Source organism: Cyprinodon variegatus, unplaced genomic scaffold (assembly GCF_000732505.1).
Source record: "Cyprinodon variegatus isolate N-32 unplaced genomic scaffold, C_variegatus-1.0 Scaffold227, whole genome shotgun sequence".
In the NCBI taxonomy this organism is placed as follows: Eukaryota; Metazoa; Chordata; class Actinopteri; order Cyprinodontiformes; family Cyprinodontidae; genus Cyprinodon; species Cyprinodon variegatus.
Window position 1 is genome coordinate 349534 of NW_015150680.1, and position 23506 is coordinate 373039.

General features: G+C 37.0%; 1 protein-coding gene across 4 annotated transcripts in view; it reads left to right on the top strand.

Annotated features, from left to right (window-relative positions):
* The window catches only part of rabgap1 (RAB GTPase activating protein 1), a 95040-nt gene that overhangs the window by 15916 nt on the left and 55618 nt on the right, over nucleotides 1-23506 (top strand). For 2 of the 4 annotated variants that reach the window (XM_015381025.1, XM_015381028.1), the window contains exons 2-14: nucleotides 1880-2115; nucleotides 4717-4746; nucleotides 5458-5716; nucleotides 5818-6031; nucleotides 6108-6282; nucleotides 12472-12632; nucleotides 13846-13956; nucleotides 16200-16266; nucleotides 16347-16449; nucleotides 16624-16793; nucleotides 19436-19604; nucleotides 20141-20234; nucleotides 22562-22712. In XM_015381025.1, coding sequence (XP_015236511.1) covers nucleotides 1963-2115; nucleotides 4717-4746; nucleotides 5458-5716; nucleotides 5818-6031; nucleotides 6108-6282; nucleotides 12472-12632; nucleotides 13846-13956; nucleotides 16200-16266; nucleotides 16347-16449; nucleotides 16624-16793; nucleotides 19436-19604; nucleotides 20141-20234; nucleotides 22562-22712 — 1857 coding nt within the window. In that variant the 5' untranslated portion in view covers nucleotides 1880-1962. The remainder of the gene's footprint in view (nucleotides 1-1879; nucleotides 2116-4716; nucleotides 4747-5457; nucleotides 5717-5817; nucleotides 6032-6107; nucleotides 6283-12471; nucleotides 12633-13845; nucleotides 13957-16199; nucleotides 16267-16346; nucleotides 16450-16623; nucleotides 16794-19435; nucleotides 19605-20140; nucleotides 20235-22561; nucleotides 22713-23506) is intronic. The other 2 variants (XM_015381026.1, XM_015381027.1) reach the window with 2 other exon arrangements.

Consider the following 23506-nt stretch of genomic DNA (forward strand, 5'->3'; position numbering starts at 1 on the left):
TGTTGCTTTCATCACAGCAATGTCATCGGAACATTCAGATAGTGCGTTTTCCACTTCTCCCACGGTGCACTTGAGCTCGGCTAATGTAGCATCAGTAGCTGCTTTATTATTCGCGAGCTGTGTTTTCACGGTTTGTAGATCAAGCTGGATAGTCGACAAAGAATCCCCGAGCGTCTCCTGCAACTGCTTTTTTATTATCTCGGCGATGTCTTCTTTCAGCGATGTCATTAGCTCCACTTTAAGGGCAGCGGCGTCAGGGATAGCCTGCGCTTCGGTGGAACCTGGCGGCTCACCTGAAGGCGGGGCTGCGGCCTGTAAACCAGGCCTCAGCTGCGTCTGGATCGTATTACGCGATTTTGTATTCTTTCCTGACATCCTGACGTGATACAAAGTTACAATTCTTAACAAAAAGTGTTGAGAAGTAAAAATAACACAAAATGTGACTAAAAAGCGCAGATGAATAACAATATTAATCGAAATTGGCAGGAGCTCGCAAACGCACGTGTCACTCCATTGAAAGCTCAGCAGCGCCCCCAGGATGGAGCTTATTGACAGACAGAAACTATTAATTTATCTTAATGCTAAATGTTTAACTAACTTTTCTTTTACAATTTTGGTCTAATTACTGCTCTGAGAGGTTCGCTCTGTCACCTATAGGTACATTTTAGAGCCTCTAAACTCTAGTTTAAGATTAATCGATATTGCTAAAATAGTTGAGGATGGTTTAAATAATCGATTAATCCGATTAATTGTTTCAGCCCTAATGTACAAATATATATTGACTAGGTTTCATTATTTCTTTGAAGTAAAAAAATATACTAAATGACATTTTTGAACCTTTTGTTCACTTTTTGTTTATTTTTTTTTGACCGAAAGGGTTATTGTTATAAGACCATCTATACCAAAGTGGTTTAAAAATATAATTTAAGACAATATTCACATGCACAAGATTTCAGATTTATTAAAGTAGCATTAAAAGAGTGTGTGTGTGTGTGTGTGTGTGTGTGTGTGTGTGTGTGTGTTTGTGCAGCTCAAAAATGAGTTAGACTGTAGGAAGAGATTTCCTAGTTGGGTCATACCAATTGTTAATATTAATCACTGCATTTCTGCAAAGGAGAAGGGAGAAAATGTTTCTACCCAACCACCTCAAATTATTACATGTTGCTATTTCCTCTGAATTGACATCTAAGTGAAGAATTTATAAGAGGAAATTAGCTTTGTTGATGATATTTTTGGCAGCACCGCACATGGGAACTTTGTTTCTTCAAAGGAAGAAAGGATTGTCAGAAAAAAGCTAGCTGCTGTGACTCTGTCTTTTTGTTTGCCTGCTGGTTTAAATAGAAAGCGAGAGCGGCAGAAAGAGGAAGGGAAATCCTTACGCAGCATGAAGAGGAGATAAAAAAATGCAAAAGGAGAACTTGGGAGCAGCTCTTGGTCTCGTTCCTGTTCTAGGCTCCAGATCCAGATCCTTATTTTTGAGACTTTCTTCCTGTTGCGCACAATGGCACCTTGTTTTATTTCCAGCGGTTACCTCATGGCTTAATGGGTGTTTATAGAAAAGTGGCTTGTTGTTTGGTTCTTCTCTTACATTCGCAGCAAGCTATTTTCCTACTAAAAATACACATCAATCAGAAAAAGAAAAAAAACTTTCTGGCATCAGTTCATCTCCATATTCTCATATTTATCACTTTTGCCTAAACCTAGTTCAACTTTCGATTTATATCTGACTTTTAGCTCTATTGTTTTTTCTTTGTCTATTTAAAAAACATAAATCAGCTATAATCATCTCATATTTTATAGGGGTTGCCAATTTATAATTTTATTAAAGAGGCTTTCATTTTCTTCATGACTGCTATGCCTTTTTGTTTTGCCTTTCCAGGTGATTTTGCTCATCATCTCCCTCCACCTCCTCCTCCTGTCTTCCATTCATGAGCAGCAGGGTCGATATTAGAAGTAGCAGCCATGGATGACAAGGGCTCTGTGGGGAAGATTAGCGTGTCTTCAGACTCAGTGTCCACTCTCAACAGTGAGGACTTTGTCCTCGTGTCCCGGCTGGGGGACGAGACCCCTTCGTCCACCAATAATGGTAGCGATGACGAAAAGACGGGACTGAAGGTAAGGACGAGTGGTGAGGAGAGAGAATCACTGAGTACAAGATGTTTTCACATTATTTCAAGTCACAACTACAAACTTTTGTTTATTTTAGAGATTTCACGCGGCAGAAAAATACAAAGTAGTGCATTTAAAAGTGTGGTGTAATGTTTATTTGGAAATGACCAGTATGCTACCTGTGACACTGGTGATGGTATTAAATTATGCAAAGAACAGCTCACAGCTAACATGATTAATCACCGCCGCCGGAGTCAGAGTGAGAGCTTAGTCTGCTGCGAGGTAGGATCCCTGAGGGAATTTGTTCCTCGTGCTAAAATCGCAGCGTAGCTTCTGCAGGGCGAGCAAAGCCTTTTCCTTCTCTCTTCCTCTTACTTTATGTCGGGACAGATACCCGCCTCATTACACACACAGATCTGCCGACCTCCTGAATAATTATAAGCATACCTTCATCTGTTTAGTTTGGTTCATTTGGAATCTGTTTCAACGTTGCAGTATGAAATCTGATCGTTCCTCTGTCCACAAGAGTAAAGCATCACTCCTTTCATGTCTAGTTGAGTGAAGTGGAGCTGCAGTAAATGAGGCTGAGGATATAAACTCTGTCAGGATGCGTTCCCACTGTGCTGTTTTCTCCTCCGGCTCAGACACTCAGCATAGAACCGCAAGGCAGCCAGAAGTAGGTGAATGAAACGATACAGCAAAAGAACCTGAGGCATAAGACATGAACATATGTTTTAATGAGGTTATAAACAATAACGCTCCATGTGAAAATGTATTTCTGTCACTAGAAAATATATTAGATTATAGGTTGAAAATAACTGCTTTCCAAAAAGTCATCCAGAAGGAACACCATTAGCCAGTTAATTTAAAACATCTAAAATTTCTTTCTTCTTCTTCTTAAAAGAACCGGAATCATAATGAAGAATCAGAATTTGAAACGTTCAAATTAAAATGATTCCCAACCCTATTCATTAATATAATTTTTATTTTCTGTAGAGTATCTTAAGACTCCATAACTATCAATCTGGGACTATAAGGGGGATCATAACTTCTTCAGCTTTTGGAATAAAAGATTTTGACCATTTATCCTTGCAGCTCTGGCTGTAATTTTAGCGAGGGAACTAAACCCATGTTCATGCTGCAAAGTGAACCAAAAATAAGCCTCTGGAAGGATATCAAACTTTGCCTCACTGGACTTCCTCTCTGTAAACCAATATAACTCCTCAATTTTTCCCATTTTGAATAAAACATTTGTTTTTTTCGATTAACTTTATACAGATTCTCTCCGGTTGCTAACATTGTGCTTTATGGACTTGGTTACAGTGTATTTTATTTAGGGGTTTTAAAGTAAAGGGGTTTGAATGTCATTTGTACCCTATTTATTTTTTCTTTCCTTCAGATCTACAGCTATGTACTACTTTGTGTCAAAAATGTTGGTTTTATCACGATAAAATGTGAAAACGCTGCAGGAGTGTAAACACTTTAGCCAGGCACTGTTGGGTTGCATCAAGATTTGTTCTACTGGCAGCTTTTATATAAAGTCATATTTTGGACACTAACTTTGTGATCAATTTATTAGTAGTGTACACTATAAAAGATGCAGATAAGGGGTCACCATCTCTATAAATTCAATAATTTATCACTCATCAGTAAAAACTCCTACCGGTAATCATTTTCACAAGCATATGGTTGAGATTGCATGTAGAAGCTCCCACTCCTGACCAGACGACTAACCATTCCTTGAGTTGCTATTTTGCTCTCTTTCTACACTTTCCTTGTAGACTTTAATCTTACTCATTTATTGTTACAGTTTCTTATTAACAATTATTTAAACCATATTATTCTGAATATTGATATTAATTATTGCTGTTTGTTTGCAAATAAAATGTTTAGATGGAAAATGACCTCATCTCCAGTCAGCCGGCTCTCTGTCATTAGATCTTCCTCTGTTAACTGATATAGTTTAAAAGGGATTTGACTTTTTAAAGTTTGATTCTTCGCCTTATTCAACACTGTGGAGTCCGAGTCTGTTGGTTTAGAGCAATGTTAGTTTCCCTGTTGGGAGAATATGATTTTTCAGTGGTGTATTTATGAAGCCAATGAGGTTTTAGGCAGCTGTGTGTCCTTATAGGTTCAGGTTAAAATATTTCTGTGCTCTGTAAAGTAGCTTGGTTGCGTCTTTATAGTTCCTTGCCCACTGAACCTGTACTTCCCTTTTTGTCCCAGTAGATGGCGCCAACATAGCAAGGAGTCGGATATTGATAGTTTTGAGAGGATGTTGCTGTTTCTGCTGCTTTTATAATGCTTGTGGAATATATACGCTTTGCCGTTTTGTCATTTTGATCAGCAGCCAGCAAAGCTTTCAAGTGGCCATCTTGATATCATCACCTTACTGTTAGACATATATAAAAAGCAGCGCCTGACACCCATTGACTTTCCTCACATTTTAGAAAGAAATCACTCCATCCATTTCCCCCCAGTCATCCAGATATTATGTTTTTTTTTTGTTTTGTTTTGGCAACACATTCTCTTGCACATTTCCCTCCCAGCCAGTCCATCCAGTCAGGAGAAGAGCCAGTGTGTCTAAACTTGTTGTTTGTTATGCAGGTGATTTCAGAGGAAGGGGTCAGCTTTAAGGTCAGTTCTTTTCTCCTGCTTTTTTTTTCTTTTCCTTTTCTTCTCTCAGAGCAATTTCTTTTACTTTCCTTTGCTCTATCTCTGTGATGTGATTTAGTGGTGATCCTGTCTGTGATTATTTTAGCTTCCTGTTTTTGTTTCCCTTTGTATTGTGAGGTAACTTTTTTTTATATTTGGATGTGGATGATGGTATACACTGATATCCTTCATCTAGTCTCAAGCTTTATGCCCCAGCTGGTAGCTTAACCTGTAAAACAACTATTTATTAGCAGAGAATTAGTCACTTGAATAGAATCCATCCACCTGGATATGTTTTAAGTGAAAAAGGCAGAGATATTTAACTTTCTAAATTAATTGTTTCTACCAAAAACATTGAATTGGGCCAATAATTTCCATCAATACAAAAGCAGTCAGTCCTAAAGTGAAGCTATTTTATAGCCTTAATGACATACTGACCCTATACTGACTCTACTAATCACTAACATTAAATTATTTCTGATAAAAAATATCTTTAAAAAGTGAACTTTTTAAGAATATTACAATCACTCAAATCATGTTGTCAAATAAGAAACAGTTTGTGAACCGTTTCGATGCTCTGGTTGTCGGCTTTTAAAATTTTCACGGTGATCGGTGCAGAAATCTTCATGTTTTATCACCTTTTCTTGGATAATTCTTTGCCTTTGACTCTATATTTGGATATGTCTGGAGCAGATTGTGGGGAATGGGAGTGAGCAGCAGCTTCAAAGGGAGTTGGAGGACGTCCTCATGGATCCATCTGTGGCAGAGGCCGGTCTTGGTTCAGGAGAAGGAATGAGCGACCTTGGCGCTACTGACCATGGTGTTCCTTCGAACACGATGTCACCTGTGCTGGCAGGCACCGACCCACTGAGTTCCACGTCACCCACACTGGAGATGGTGCTCCCCGTTCAGACCGCTCAAGAGAGTGAGCTGAATGAGAGGTCCTACAGAGGTAAAGGCAGGATGGGATTGCATCAGTCTTCTTCTTAAAGGTTAAAAAAGTCAAATAAATGTTGCCTCTCCTCTTGTTTTTCTTATCCTTGCACTCTACAGCAGATGAGTCCTCATCAGAAGGAAGTCCTTGCAGTCCAATTCCAGATGAGGACAGTGTGGTGTTCAGCCAGCTAACATATCTGGGGTGTGCCTCTGTCAATGCCCCCAGGAGTGAAGTAGAGGCCCTTCGTATGATGAGTATCCTCCGAGGGCAGTGTCAGCTCCCCCTGGATGTCACACTTTCAGTGCCAGGAGTCTCTGAAGGCACCGTCAGGTTGGGACACAAATCTTATATGTGGTACATACACTGGATAGTAAAGAAGACTAAGCCATATTTTTTGTTTTTGCAGGTTGTTGGACCCGCACAACAACACAGAAATAGCCAATTACCCCATTTATAAGATTCTGTTCTGTGTGAGAGGCCACGATGGCACACCAGAGAGCGACTGCTTTGCCTTCACAGAGAGCCACCACAACGCAGAAATCTTCAGGATCCACGTGTTCCGCTGTCAAATTCGAGAGGCAGTAAGAATTTTTTGCCCACATACTAAATAATGTACATAGATATGTAAAATATGAAATATAGAAAATCTGTTGCAGACTTTAATGCCATGATCGGGTCAGTTCTTCTCATTTAATTGGCATCAATTTCCAACAAATGTAATTTCAGGGAACTTTGAACAGTTAACTGTTCCAGTTGCTATCCTGTTATAATAAATTCAATTTGTGTGCAAGTTGAGAGGACAAAAATTAGAGAGAAGAGAGGAATCTTTGTTCAGTATTGCTTTTTATGGAGGAAATGACAGAGGAAAGTAGCTTCAGTTGATGTCTTTATCAAGGTAAGAACATCTATTAAACACAAAAGAAACGTGGCTCAACACAAAAGTATTAGGCCAGGTGTCAATTCTTTGGAAATGAACAAACTTAGGAACGGCTATAGCCCTCCTCGGAAAGATTCAGTTCAACACTGAACAACTGAGTCAGGAACTCTTTCTTCCTAAATTAGTTAATGGCAGCACATGATAGAATAGACTCAACCAAACATGGGGACACTGGACAAGGTATAACTTCTATGGAAAAATGAACCAGAGGTCACAAAAATGAATAGCACAGCAAAGACAAATAATCTTAGTATCACAAAATTAATTACTACACAGAACCAAAGTACCATAGAGGGATAAGTTAAGCATAGGAGTGACGGCGAAAGATTTGCTTCTTGTTCTACTTTTAGTAGCACATTTAAGCCTGCAGCCTACCAGAAATTACTGGTTTAGGAACATGTGATATAATCAAATCTGCTATAAAACATGGAGCTTGATAGCTGAGAAAAATAAACCATCTGTTTTTTTTATAAATACCACAAAAGGGAATCATCTCTGTTTACAGCATTTTTGCATAAAACAATATAAGATTCATTAAAAGAGTCATGTATCTGTGAGGTTTTTATGACATCATGTCATACAGAAAAGCATATTTGAAGCATATTTGAAGCATGCAAAACGGGTGACTAAAGAACTGATAGCACAGGTATGTAAACGGCTCGATAGATTTGATAAAAGACAGCAGATTTACTGAGAAAATTGGGTTAAAGTACAGCTGCTGTGATCGGTGACCTGCTTTTTCCCATATGAAAGCACTCAGTGTGACTAAGAGCCTTCAGACAGACGCTGCTTTATGGGTTTCCTACTTCATCCCACCATCCACAGTCACAGAAACAAACTAAGAATACACACACCCACACCAATGCTCACACCACAGTGTTGAAACATACGAGAGCCATCAGATTCACACTCAGACAATCACATGCGGCGATTACATTGTTCTCACTCCTCTCAACTGGACAAAAAAACCCTTCAGCCGCCATTACAGTCGGCAAGTGCCAGACAATCAGGATGACGATTGCTTTCTGACAAAAACAGTATATTGATACTCTTGACCGATGTGAAAGAGAAAATCGCTGCTGTGGGATTTGACCATGTGAGGTAGAGAAAGAAACATGTTAGATTAGACGGACCGTTTGCCTCCTATCTATTTGTTATTTCCTAGCTGATTAATCAGTAAACACGAGGAGTGCCTACACCATGGCAACAAAATTAGTGTTTTATTGTATTTGTGAAGGCCATCCAAACTCTTCATGCCAATAATGAATGCTGGTGTCTAAGAAACATATAAAATATAAAATGAAATAATAATTGGTTACATATATGTCCAGATCCATCATAGCTTGCAGATATATACCATATAAACCATGTTATCAGATATATAACATTAGCAGAGTTAAATCTTACTCACATACTTCATAGTATGGCCGTATTTCTTTGCACCATAGCTACATTTACATTAGGAAAATTTCCATGATCTGATCTAAATCTTGGTTGATGAGAAGTAAGAAATATCTGCTTACATGGGCTCTAAATAAAGTAATCCAGGCATTAAGTCTGTGTATATGTATGTTCCAAGTCTTTGATTGGATTAAATCATTTAATAGAGTGGGCAGGACTGTCTAATTTTCCAGAAACACTTTAGTNTGTTTTTTAAACAAACCTGTACCTGTCCGCTCCTCCTCAACTTTAGCTGGTCTTTGTGCCCTCCTCTCGTCTTTTTTTTTCTTCAGTTGTGCCTGTTGATATAATTTTTTTCCCAATATGGAGTTACATAGCATCTTTGTATCTATACTTTTATTTTTGGCTGTCATTTTTTGTTTAAAGGCTCATCAGTAGCTTATGCTAATGCTCCTTTACTACAGTGGTAGAGGGCAGGAGGGCATGTTCATCCATATATTACATTTAGAGCCACCTCCTCCGCTAATGACCAGGAGCCAGTGGATGAAGGTTAGTGAAGAGAAAAACTTCATGCTAGCATTGCACACATATGCAGTGGAAAGGATTTTACCCAAATGTGTGTTAACATGGACAGCAATAGGAATAGGGATCGTAAAAAAAAAACACCTCTCTCTTTTTGGAATGAGATTTCTTTCCGATCGGACCAAATCGGATTAGAATCTTCACTCCAACATGTTTACATGAAACAGTTTTGATCTGATAAGGCCTTAGATCTGATTATTTGTATCCATGTAAACAAAGCTACTGTCTGTCTTAGATAATACGCTATTTCTATTCATAACTCAATCATAAAAGTATTTAATTGAGCTACAGCAAATACCACTGATAATTCAAAGTTCAGCATCCATCCAATTATACTCCTATAATGTTTAACAACATTTTTGAAAGTATTCTGATTCTAGATTCGTGATGTATTTGGAGACCCAGCAGGAAACAACTGTTGATATATTTGGTCTGACCGGCCGTGTCTGCAGCTGTCATGATCGTACTAAACAGTTGTTAGATAGATAAAAAAATAAATAAATAAAGCAGTTGTTAGAGATGAAGGGAAGCATGTATTGCTTCACTTGAAAACTGTATCCCTGGCAACGACTCATTCTTTTACCTGGTTACCCACATTCTCTGTGGTCCTTTTTCTTCACCTCATTAGTGATAATTTTGCCTCCATTTTCGTCTTTTAAAATCCAAACCCTTAGCAACATAATTATCTCCTCTGCCTAAAACCTCACATACCTCCTCTCCTTACCATCATGCACCCAGGTCTGTTTGCTGGTCTCCAGTTATTGCTGGTTTCCTGATGGAGAGCCCCCTACTGTGTCACATACTAAGCAATTTCCCTTTTTTTGCTGTTTCTTTGCAAAGATATATTTATTTTAAATTTGTGGCCTTTTTTGCACAAAAATCTTAAACTTACAATAGTAATTTTGAATATGCCCTCTCTATATAAAGGTTGGTGACTCCAATCAAATAAGAGAGCAATGGTTTCAGAGACAAATTTCTCACACATTTAGAATACAAAAAAATCCACTCATCTAACTGTAAAGTTTTTAAAACACAGGGTTTTAAACCGGTTGGAGAAGGACTTGAATCAGGAGAAAGTAGTTTTAAGGAGCACTTGTCTTTCATACTTTACTATTAAAACTTATATGCATATTTCTTCATCTACTGTTAGTCTAACTTTTTTTATCCAACCATTATCCACCAGTCCGTTCTAGAGCCATCTTTCAGTCGGTCCATCCATCATTTCATCTATAAATCCTATAAATCCACCAATCTTCAATCCCTCCATCATCCTTTTATCTGTTTTTAATATACATCCAGCCATCTTTTTCCATCCATCCTGCACTCATCTGTTCTTTTTAGTATTTTAAACCAATCCACCAATCAAATCTGATCTATCTTCTCAGCACGTCTGAATGAAAATCCATAAATGGCTTATGAAGGCCCAAATACTCAGTGAATTTTAATCCAAAAAGTGTATAATTTTGATATGAAACATTTTTAAATAAACCCTTAAAGCTGTGTAGGCAAAACTAACATCTGAAATTTCAAAATAGGTTTCTGAGAATCTAAAATTTCCTCTGTAATCTTCTCGTTCTTGTACAGAAGAGGCTTTTACCGCTTCGGCTCTTTGTTTAAATTTAACATCTTGATCTTTGTATGATTTGGCTTCCTATTCCTTACTAAAGTTGATGTAAGCGAAAAACACTTGAGATTTTGTTTGTTTGTCTTTTGCTCAGGGTGGATATATAAGAACTGGTAAATGTCCAATAAATGAATGTCAGACTGCATACATTTACAGTCCGTGAGCTGGAAAAGCTTGTTCATGCTGTAGAAAAAAGAAATCCATCTGAAAACAATGAAATCTGGAAACGGTTATTTGAACATTAAGCTAAACAGGGAACAACACTCCCATTGTGTTAAATGTTACTCTTTCTGTCAAGACAGGGCTGAGACCCCCTCTGTTTAGCTTTCCTCAACCCCCCCAAGCTCTTACTTCCATTCTCATTTAGCTCCATAAAAAAATCCCCCCTCTGGAGTCCCCTGATGTTCTTCTTCACCAGGGATGGAACAAACCCTGCTTTATACCCACGTCTTAAATAAACAAAAGGCCATTGCCCCAAACCATTTCTCACTGTGCAAGCGCTTTGTAACTTAAGCACATTTCTTTGAAATGATCCTTTAGGTGCTGCGATCTTCTTTAACAAAGACACATCTGTCTGTAATGATCTACACTTACTGAGAGGAAAGGTACATTTAGATAAAGTGATTAAATTATCACTTCCTTCTTGGCTGTCTCTACCCCATTGTTATTTTGGAGATTTACCAGAACTCCTTCTGAGGGTTCTTGTAATCCAGTTTTCTCTGTTTTATGTTAAATACCCTTACATCTGCTGTCAGACACTTTCCAAAAAATATTCTGTATTAAAAAAAACAAAAAACTGCAGCACAGTTTGATATTTTTGCAGTTTTTTTTTTACTTTGAACTTAACATGGGCTGAGACTGGTGTTTGTAAAACCAATTTTCTATTCAATAAAAGTAATATTATAAATAATTAGGACTTCAGGCTGCTGCCAACACAAGTATTATTGGATGGATGGTACCGTAGTTGGAAACATGAGTTATTTATTGCCTCTATTATCTGCAATAAAGCTTATAGTAAATGTCGGTATATTTATGTGGGGGAAAAGAAGTTATTCAGGAAAATGTGGGTTAAATAAATAATATCGGGGCAATGCCATCATTGCAATGTTTATAAGAGATATTATTAAAGCTCTTCCTGATATCATGCCATTTTTCTTCAGATGAAGATAAAATATTTTTGTTTTTTTGGTTGAATTTAGATCAGTTCGTTCTTTCTTTTTTTTTTCAAGCTCTACCGTTTGAATTATCTTAGCTCAGAGGAGTTTTATTCCAATGCTATAACTGAATGATTTTTTATTTAGAGCTGTTATCCCTACTTGATTAGGGATGAGAAAATGCGACTACATTTTTGGTCCTATTCAATTCAATTCAGTCTATTTATTCAGCGCTAGTTCACAAGACATGTCATCTTAAGCCACTTTATAGAGACAATTCAACCAGATCATACAGTCAAATTGATTCAAGGTTTTCTATCCAAGGAAAACTATTTGATAGCGACAGTGGAGAGGAAAAACCCACTTTTAACAGCAAGAAACCTCCAGCAGAACCAGGCCCGGTGTGAGCGGCCATCTTCCGAATTCTAAGAAGAAAGCTAACAATCTACTTTTTTATATTTCCATATGATACAGGATGCTATTAATGTTAAAGCACATATTTTGCGGCCTGGTAACACAAAACAATTAAACAGGAAAGGCTTTTTTTGAAGTACCACTCTTACTCTGTTATCAAATTTCTTTGCTGGTTTTTCTATGAATTTACTGCTAAAACAATCCTTTCTTGAATCCTTGTTATATCAAATGAAGTTAACTTTCATGTGAGGTTTGGTAAAAGTTGTAGAGAGCCACATTGGAGGGAGGGTGAACAGACAGATACACACCTCTGAGCCAGACTACAGCAGTTCCAAGAATTGCACATTGCTCCATTCATTAGACCATCTTTCATGGAAAGTGAACACTCTCATGACAATTTACGTAAGCACTGTCTTAAATTTGTTTAGCCCCCAAGTGTAGCTAGTTACTTTAGTTTTACAATGCTGTGTATGTTTTGATGTTAGGAGCTCAAACTCTGCAATATTAAAACTATAACAATGAATGTGCTGCCTTGTTTTAAACCTGATCCTGTTGCATTTTACATAAGTGTGGATTGTGTCTGAAATATTTGATTCCATTTCTTTACCCTTATATGGACCTGTTGTTAGTGGTTGATTGCATGTCTGTCGGCCTTTAGGTGAGCCGGATACTGTACAGCTTCGCCACAGCCTTTCGGAGGTCAGCCAAGAAGGTGCTGCTGTCTTCTCAGCAGAATGCCCCGCTCACACCAGACAGCGACTTGTTTACCTTCACTGTCAGTCTGGAGATCAGGGAGGATGATGGGAAGGGTACTTTCAGGTAAATCCACGTTTAGAATTCCTGTTTGTTATTTGCTCACACTATAATGTAGAGATGTATTCGTCCTTTGGTTGAAGATCCAAATCTTTTTATTTTTTGAGTAACTGGTCAAATGCTGAATAAAAGCTAACTTTTTTTCCCCTGTCTTTTAAATCAATTAAAGCTAAGGAATCCCAGCATGTTCAGGCTTAAATACTTTGACAGACAGCATGTGCATACATGCTTTGATCTTTAAATAGAGATAATTCTTTAATTCTTGACGCATGAAGGGATAGAGTAATAAAAAAAAAAACACAACCTCCTTCTTTAATTAGTGTAGCAGAAAACAGTTTGTTTCCTTCATTTAACACATCATCTTTGACCTTTTGTTTTGTTATTTTTCGGAAATCTTACTCACTTCCATGTGTTTACAAAAAGCCTACTTGCTTGGATGGGAAAACAAAGCAAACAAAAATACACAGTTAATTTTAGCCTTCTCATTAGCTTTGGGTTCATTGCTATTAGTGACATCCAAATGGGAAGCTTCAGCATTGAAGCTGATTTTTGTACATTATGAGTATTTCCTTGTTTAAATGCTGCCTGATGTGATACAGAATGGTGTGCAGAAACCGCAAAACACGGCATGTGGCTTATCTGCAGCATAGTGTCATTATTAGGCTGTTCAGTTTCGAGGCCCTGTGGATTAAAAATGTGCCTTAGTTGGAAAGCCTCTCCACAACCGATTTCTATGAGTCGTAATTCAAAAGGAGGCATGTTTTTATTATCAGAGTACATCCTGGAATTCACAGCCATATTGAAATATTTGCCATATATTTCAAAGAGATTTATATTGTTTCAACTTGGCTGAGTCAGATTTAGATTTTCTTTGGTATTTCCCCCAAAATTTATATCAGCGGGGGCTTGGAGAATGTTGACAACTGTTTCTGTCCAAAGCCTGGTTCTGGTCCAGATCCATAAATGAGCAGGAAAAGATTTAGAGCCGGACAATGATTAAGGCCTGTTTGAAAGTGGCTTTGATTTTGATTAATGCATCTATTTTGAACTTGACTTGCTTTAAAACAGTATAACCCCAGTCAGACTACCCAGTTGTTCAGTAAGTTTATATACATTTAACTCGTTAACACGTTCATTTAACATTCTTTGAATAGTTGCCATTGTAAATGTATGAAGAGTAACATTGTTGGAGCTGTTTGTTTTTCTCTTATATCCATAGTGCTGTTGCAAAAGACAAGGACAAACAAAGCTTCAAGCTTCGGGCTGGACTGGACAAGAAAATAGTTATTTACGTTCAGCAGACCTCCAACAAGGAGCTGGCAATCGAGAGGTAAAACACACCTCCAAACACTCACAGTTTCAGGCACTCAGTATGTATTGCCTACATTAAGTATCATTTACTCTCGATTTTTACGTTGTCACATTTATGTGTCTCGACAGTATGTAATATGGGCAACATCTTTATGAAGCTATAGGAAAATAAAATGGTTTGTCACATTTTTTCTTTCTTAGTTTAAAGTGTGAAAAAGAGTATTTTTATTTAGCCAAACTCAGTCTTTGAATAGACCATTTTAACTTATTGCAACCTTTAAAGTTGTCCTTTTCGTGTTGCATTTAAATGATATTATAAAGATCAAGGAATGGCCATCAACTCTAACCAGCTTCACAAATCCGGCTCCAGTGCCGCAGATTGCTCTGTGGCTAAAAATTATAAATAAGTCAACAAGTGTTTTTTTTATTAATAGTATAAAGGCAAATACAAATGTTAGAAGCTTGGGGGGATTCCTTAAAGAAATTAGAACTTTTCACAATAGAATGACATAAACATTTTTTTCTTGTCATTATCTTGGAAATTTTGTCCTTTTTTTGTGCTTTATTTACCGGTATTTATTTTTTTACACCATATAATATCTTATAGAATGCAATCCATTTTAAAATCTAAATGTACAAAAAAAGTTGGTTGTTTGAAATGGCAGCAGATTTCCTGCAGCAGATATTTGACCAAAATAAGTGTTTTATTGAAAGTTCATGTAATGTTTGCAGCTCTAAACACTTATTAGCTGTACCCAAATGACTCTTTGGATTTTAAAGATTGAAAATCTCTGATATGAATATTGGGGCTGAAAAAAATCTGATTAATGGTGATTGATCGATTATTAAAATATTCATCAACTAATTTAGTAATCGATTAATCATTAAAAGGAGTCTAGAGACCCTAAAATGTGCCTTTAGGTGACGGAGCAACCAACTTAAAGCAGTAATTATATAAAAATTATAAGAAACAATATGTTGAAATTTTGCATTTAAGATAGAAACCATTTTCGTCTGTCAATCTGCTCTATCCAGAACTACTCCGGCGGAAAAGTTTTAGTTTCACCTGGTTTGATTGAAAAAAAAAAAAAAACAGTTCTTTAAGGAACTGTTTACTATCCAATTATTAATAATCGACAGATTAATCGCTTTGCAAAAATAATCGTTAGTTGCAGCCCTAATATATGTAGAATATCCTCTTTTCCTTAATAATTACTAATGCTTCTCTTGCTGAACTTCTCAGTTAAGGTTTTTTATGAATTAGCAGTTTTCAGTTGATGTATCGCAAAAAATTCCTGGAAAAATAAATCCTGATTAAATATTGGTTGGCCCTGTATATAAATGTTTGAATATTTGTGTCGCATTAAACACAGTTTTCATTTTTCCCAATTTTGTTCTTTTCACATTCTATGCGCACACTTGTTCCCATAATGTTGGCAGAGGAAAAATGAATAAGGAATGTCAGAATGCAGAGACTCTCTGGAGCCCCCATGAGTCAGTGGGGACATCTATTGTTTTCAAGTAGTTCCTTAACTGCAGCAGCTCTACTTTCTTTGTCCAGGGAATGCAAAAACACAAAACACCTCTGGGAGACTTAAGTCAATGTTTCTGCTCATGATTGACATCATACTGAAGTCTTTTTATTTAGTTACTTTTTAATGTTACTCAGGTTTTTAGGCTTCAGATAAATGTTTCTAACCAGGTCACACAGGAGAACCCAAGTTAAAGAAGTTCTGCAACAATTAAAAAACGGAGTAATAATTAGTCAAAAAGCAGGATATTCCTCTTTCTGGTCCATCTGCCACCTAAACTTAAACCAGATATCACTAAGCAAACGGTCGGCAGGTTATAGTTGACAAACTTAGGACATCTTAACGTCTGTCCTGCGGTTTAAATGTTCCAGGGCAGCTGTAAATGTTGGAAGTTAGGCGGTTCTGTCTCACAGCCTCTCATTTTCATGCTTTAATAAATCTGTTAAATTGCAGCATCCCCAGTAGACCTCCATTTTCTGCTTGAGTTATTGTTTCATAATGTCAGAGGAGGTGAGGACTAGAAGAATGTGTTTAGTCGTCTCCGTGACCTGGACTGTGTTAAACCATTTGTTCAAGAAAATATTTCTTCTCTTTTATGTAACCTTTAAAAGAGTTATTATTACATGCCTCATTTTTTCTCTTTTTTCCTCCTTTGTGTTGTTTTTTCCCCTATGTAATCGTAATCTGGTCACCCTTTTCCTCTAAATTCACTTGCCTGTTTATTCTCCAGATGTTTTGGACTCCTGCTCAGCCCGGGGAGAAATGTCAAGAACAGCGACATGCACCTGCTGGACCTGGTGGGTGACTGTTTTTAGCTTCTTTTGTGTGTTGTGTGTCTGTGTATGTGCCAACTTGTTCCAGCTTTTGTACCAAACAGGAGTCAATGGGAAAAAGCTCAGATGGGAAGTCTTACATCATCACAGGAAGCTGGAACCCCAACACGCCTCAGTTTCAGGCTGTGAACGAGGAAACGCCCAAAGGTAAGAGCCAAAAATGCACTCTCAAGGTTTAGATAAGACCTACTTGTTCTTAAGCTTATGAAAAGGATTGTATTTTGATAATGCGGTCATGTTTCTATTCCAATTGGTGAAATATGCCCTGGAAGCAATCAGGGTGTCTCTAACTGGGGTTGACATTGCATTGGTTGTTTTTAGATAAGTTCATGTACATGACGACTGCAGTGGATCTGGTGATAACTGAGGTGGAGGAACCGGTCCGTTTTCTGCTGGAGACGAGGGTCAGAGTGTGTTCTCCAAACGACAGGCTCTTCTGGCCCTTTAGCAAGCGTAGCTACACTGAGACCTTCTACCTTAAACTACGACAGGTTTGTCTCTACAACCAGACCTTCATACAAAGAAAATCACTACTGATTAATTTATACTTCTTGTAAAAGGGATTTCGGAGGATTAGTATTCTTTCTTTTACTATTTTTTAATGAATATTAGGGCTGCAACAACGAATCGATAAAATCGATAAAAATCGACTTTTAAAAGCGTTGGCAACGAATTTTCTCATCGATTAGTTGTGTCGCGCGATTAATGCGTCATCCGCCGCCGCCGTCATCACATCCACTTGACTAAAACGGGGGAAGAAAAAAAAAATTACGGCAGAGCGAGCCAGCGCTGCAGGTGCGCAGTGTTGCCAACTCAGCGACTTTGTCGCTTTATTTAGCGACTTTTCAGACCCCTCCAGCGACTATTTTAAAAAAAAAGCGACTAGTGACAAATCTGGCGACTTTTTACGGTGTCACTGGCGTCTTTTGGAGACTCTTACGTGAAAGCATGTATCGTTCCTAATCTTGTCCTCCAGCGGCAGCTGCTGCCGTGAGGCGCCTCCCCCATCCCAACCCCGTTCTCCTGCAAGAATCCCTCACAGCGCTGCAGTCAGAGCCGCATGATGTTTCAGCGTCCAGACTGCAAATGAAGCGCGCATGTGCCGGGATTGACCGCGCAAATTGATCACAATAATTAAAATAGCCTTTATAAATAAATTAACTTGCAAATTATGAAGGCAGGCTTTTAAAGTTTAAATCTTCCGGCAAAGATAAAGTAAAGAAGATCCTGCAATTTATGGAAGTAAACCATAAAATCCAGCAAGATCAGTAATATGTCAATTAATTATATGCCACATTCCCATGTAAATATCTGTCTTTGGAGGATGTGTTTTTTAGCACCCCTAGTTCTCTCATTTTTATTCCAAATACAATTAATAATTTGAATCACAGGGCTATTTTTATCTCTATGGTTCAGTATTTTCTCAAGTAGCAACTTTAACTGCTATACTTTCCTGTCTTAAAAGGCAGAACTCTTCTAGTCTAAAAAAAACTCATTTGATGAAATGGGGGGGCCTATTGTTTGAACCCCTTAGGGGCTTTTAAAAACAAAAATGCCTGTCTTTTTTGCGCTTTATGAAACAAAGTAGCCTATATTTTTTGGATGTACAGCTACATTTCTCATGTAAGTTTGCGTAGTTTTAACACAAACATTTATTTTTCATGTTGCACCAGTACAGTTAATGAGCAACCTGTACTTGTGTGCTTGTTTGTTCTGTCTAAAATGTTTATTTTGGAATAAAGAGGTTAATATAAAAAATATTTTTTGTCCGATTCATCGATTAATCGAAAAAATAATCGGCTGATTCATCGATTTTTAAAATAATTGTTAGTTGCAGCCCTAATGAATATTAATACATGTTTTTTATTTTTGATTAAACAGATATATATATATAATTGTGTTTTATTGAAAGTTCATGTAATATTTGCAACTCTAAACACTTACTAGCTTTACCCAAATGACTCTTTGGATCTATTAGGGCTGAAAAAATAAATCAGAATAATGGTGATTAATCGATTATTGAAAAAATCCTCAACTAATTTAGCTGGATTAATCATTAACTGGAGTATAGAGACTGTAGAACATGCCTTTAGCTGACAGAGCAACCCACTAGAGCAGTAATTATATCATATTTATTTATTGTAAAAAAAAAAGTATGTAAACATTTTGCATTGAAGATTTAAAAAAAAATCAGTCTGTCAGTATGCTCTAAAAGTTTCTTTAAGTTTCATATGGTTTCATTTAGAAAAAAATCTTCTTTAAGGAACCTTTGGCTATCCGATTATTAATCGAAAAATTTATCGACAGATTAATCGATTTGCAAAATAATCATTAGTTGCAGCCCTAATGTATATATCTGTATAAGACCTGGTTTGACTGTATTAACAATAAGCTATAACATGATGACTTTGCTGTCCAGTTATTGTTTCTCCAACTTAAACCTCATTGCATTAAATACATTCATGATGAAGGTGTCTTTAATATCGGTATATGGTATAATATTGGTTTAAATAAATGTGCCAGATGTGTCATGTGATAGGATGGCACTGTTACCTGTTTTGAGAATGCCAAATAAAATCTTCATTTTGTATGAACGAAAAATATTTGATCCTTGAAGGTGAAGCTAAGAGCTCATTAGAGGGACTGAGAGCAGGGGAGCCAAACAACGGAAATATAATTAGTGCATTTTTTGTTCCAATATTAGTGATGGACAGCTTCTTTGTAGGGCCATTTTTGTAAATAATTAAATATACAACAGTACAAAAGACATAAATGGAGAGGATAGAAGTTATTTGTGATCTTTGCCTCTCCCTGACCAGCCATCAGCTTCACACTACAGGACCAAGTAGATTTTATTTATGGAAAATTAAAGCAACATGTTAGTTTTCCACTGCAGATAAGATAATAGCTTCATTTGATCAGAGCATGATCCATTTTTGTTTGAATATGAGTTTCTTAAAAAGCTATGTACAATACAAATAATGGTGAGCTATACCTCTCTCTAATGAAAACTGGATCATGTCTGTTGAAAATACTTTACTGATTTAATCATTTAACCGCAAGATGGGTTGGAAAGGAAAAAAAGCATCACATTATCTTTTCCCATTATTAATTCAATACTTTCTCTTCTCAGATGGAGCGAAAAGAACGAAAGAGTCCTTCCTCTGACACACTTTATGAGGTGGTGAGTTTGGAAAGTGAGACGGAGAGAGAAAAAAGAAAAACCACAGCTAGTCCTAGCATCCTCTCTTCTGGGCCCGGCACCATGGCTCCTTCGCCACCCGAGGATGATGAAGAGGAAGGTGATCAGACATCTTTCTGTTACAGAAAACTGAATCCAAGTAGGAGATGAATTTGTTAACACAAGAGTGTCGGGAACCGCTAAGCCTTGACCTCCTTAGCCTCATCTTATATATTATACAGAACTTCACTGAAGAATCAAACCTTCCTGTGAGGCAGCACCAAATTTAGACGGTTGTCTGGAGAGGAGTTGAAATCTAACAGAACTGTTTGTTCTGTATTGTCCTGGGTACATAACAGCCAGGCAGGTTTTAGACAGGGACTTTTACTGGACTGTAAGAGTTAGAAAAACCAACAAAAAGACATAATTTGTCATACAGTAGGCTTATTTTGTATCTCTTGGTGCTATAACCATGACGTAACCTTTCTTTTTTTCTTTTCTACTTAATACCATACAATGTATCTTTAAAAATATTTTAAAAATAGTTGATAAAGCTCTGCTTAAAAATTTCGATTGTCAGATTTATATTGACTCCTCATATATATATATTTTTTTCATGACAAATTAATAATTGCTCCTTATTTGCGTTGTGTTCAGATAACGACGAGCCATTACTCAGTGGATCTGGGGACGTTTCAAAGGAGTGTGCAGAGAAGATCCTGGAGACGTGGGGAGACTTGTTGTCCAAATGGTGGGTATCTTTTCCCTTTTAAACCTTCTTCTTTTACACTTGATTTTTCTGTATGGAATGCACATACTGTATTTTATTTGGACGATAAGATGCTCTTTTTACATGTTTTGCCCCGGGGCTGCGACCTAAACTCCAGGATGACTTATAAATTAAAATATTCAGGTAGATTCTCAATTAATTTACATATTACAACAATTTTATGTGACAGAGTGGCTCCATGTTTCAAAAAGGCTCCCAGAAACGGGATTGAAATGCATCATGGGCACTGTAGTATAGCGGCTGCCCCATAGGTCATGCTCAGTCAAAATAAGAGCAGAATAAAATGAGAAATATAACATTACTGATAACTTAAGACGATGGAGAATCCCACCAAAAAAGGTTGCCCAAATTATTATATTTTTTTCTTTTTCACTCCTCATTGTGAACTTTTCTTTTCACACCTCTGCTAAGAGTTCTCGGCTCCATTACATCCTCGTTTCCCTATTTCACCCATGCACAATATCATACTTCTGGTCACGTTGGCTTATTGTGTTGAATACACAAAATGCTTAAGTAACTGAAAAATAAAGTTTGAAGCTGATAAATGTTATATAATAGCCCAACAGGGGAGCATAATTATGTGTGCAAACAGATTGAGCTATTGCCTCAGAAATTCATTAAGTCACAGTATGTGAAAAGAATTCAAACACCACTCATCATTTAAAGTACAAACTTTTGATCAGCTCTTACTTCTGTTTTTATCTGTAACTCAATTTACATTTCATTTTAATTTTACTTTTTCTAATTTTCTTTTAGTTATTATGACTTAAGATTTAAAGTTTTTTTTTTCTGTTAAAGGTGTAAAATAAAACATGGCGCTGTGTGGATTTTTGTTTGGTCTCAGATGAAAATAAACCTGAAATTTGAAAAGGAATCATAAGACGAGAATCATATCAGCCCAACCCTTTGGGTTAGTTTATCATTATACTTTTTTTTGTTTTTGGTTGTTCGTAAATAAAGAGGCTGTGTTCTTGCCATGTGAGCTGAAGCAGGTCAGCAAGTCACAGAAAGGAGCTTTACAGTTTCTTTTATTTTATTTTTTTTATTCCCTGAGGACAAAAACCTGGCTGTGATTGCATCACATGCATGGACACGCTCAAATAAAAATTACCTTTGCTCTGTCTGTAGAAAATACCATGAGTTATGTAACGTGACCTCTTGAAAACAATAAAAGAAAAAGGTTTGGGTAAATTATGGAAGATGGGTAAAGGGATTCTGAGATTCCAGTGCTGTGAGAAAGCATTTGCCTCATTAAAGATTGTCTCCGTTTATGCTTTATTTTTTCTTTACACATAATTTAACAGCTTATATCTACTACTAATAATAATTATAAGCTGAGGTGGTACATTTCACCACATTGTCTTTATTGGTGAATAATGATACATTTTATTTAACTGGAGCCTTAGAGAGTTTGATCCTTTTCAAACTAAAATATCAGTGACATTTTTCTCTTTTAGCTTCCTTCATGTTGTCAGCCAGGTTCTATTTTAGAGGTTTTGGTGAAAGAATTAGCAGGTGGAGGATTACTTTACCTCTGTAGAAAAGATTTGTTTGTACAACTGTTTCCCCTCAGTAATTGGAATCAGCATTTTAGAGCCTGTTTTTTTTCCTTAACTTACTATTATCTGGAATTTAAAAAATTATATGATGATCTTAAACATAAGCATGGCAAAAAAAAATAATAGGAAGCAGAGAAATGTCTATGTCACAACACTGAGTTACACGATTCCTAAATTGTTCCACATCTGCCTTAGAAAAAATGGCTTCCTGGCATATAAAACATTTAAATGTGTTTTACAAGAAAGAAGCAAAACATTAAACTGTGCATCAGTTGATTTACCGCCTTTTATATTTATTGTTTTACTGCCGTTCCCATAAATGGGTGACTGGTGAAATAAAGCACAGCTACACTAAAGGGTAAATAAGGCGCTGTCTTAAGTTGAATATTAGGGCCTACATGAGCAAAAAATAGCTTGTAGCTGTGTTAAATAATGTCTGTATCCAGGATTTACTGCATCCTTTAGCGGAATGTGAGAGCTCCTGCAGCTAAATCTTTCTTTATTTGTCTTGGGTTTCATAAGGATCCCTCATTCTTATAATCCTGTACATATAAACTGTCAGTGGAGATAAAACTCTATTCTATACGACCATGAAAAACACTTTAGTTTGCCCAAACAGCAACATAAGCATAGAATCTGCCAAACTAATTTGAAATGAGGAAAGAAGCAAAAAAGAAAAGTATGGTGGTTTAACATCATTGGTTTTTGTTTCCATTTTGTCTCTTCTAGGCACATGAACCTGTCGGTGCGACCGAAACAGCTGCCAGCTTTGGTGCGGAGCGGCATCCCTGAGGCACTCCGTGGGGAGGTGTGGCAGCTCCTGGCAGGTTGCCATAACAACGACCACCTGGTAGAAGAATACCGAACTCTCATCACAAAGGTAGGACTACGCAGAGGAAATGTTGATAATTGGCACAACTTTGCACATAAGCTGCTTATTCTTTTTTTGTATGAAACGCATAATAAAAGTGGGGTAAATGTTGAAGTTTTCCTGTTCCAATGAGACTAACATTAGACTTGCTGGTCGAAATCAAGTTGTTTAACCTCAGACTGAGCAATCCATCTCAATGCTGGAGCATGGTGGTGGCAGCATCTTGCTTTGGTTTTGATTCAATGGGAAATGTGAAACAAGTTGGAGTTGATGGCAAGTTTCCAACTGAATGCTTCTCTATGCTTAACTGGAGCTGGTGGTACTGGTTCTGAAAAAGAACTGGTGTGTTTCTCTAAATTATGACAGCCAAGTTGGATGCTCATGAATCAGATATTTTCCTAAACACATCTTTCATTTTTTTTCTCTCTTTTTCACCATTTTGAAAACTGCTACTATTGTTCTTTGTAGCAACCATCCTGATTTCTTTGTACTTATTTAGGAGCACACCTCAGGGTCCGCCAATGGCCATCTTTCATAAGATGTTTGTCTCACATGTTTTTTTAAACTTGTGATGTTCATGGTATTATGGATAAGTGTGTCGGATCACCTTCTGTCCAGAACAGAAAAGCTTTTTCTTTGCTCAATGAAAATTCAAATTGTACTTTTTTCTGCAATATAGATATCACCTATGTACAAACAAGTAATTTTCCTAACTCTTCTTTTATGATTGTGAGGGGAGATTTGCTAGGGAAATCAGTTTTTCCTCTGCACTTGTCAATAATAGGGCTGATATTTCTGTTTAA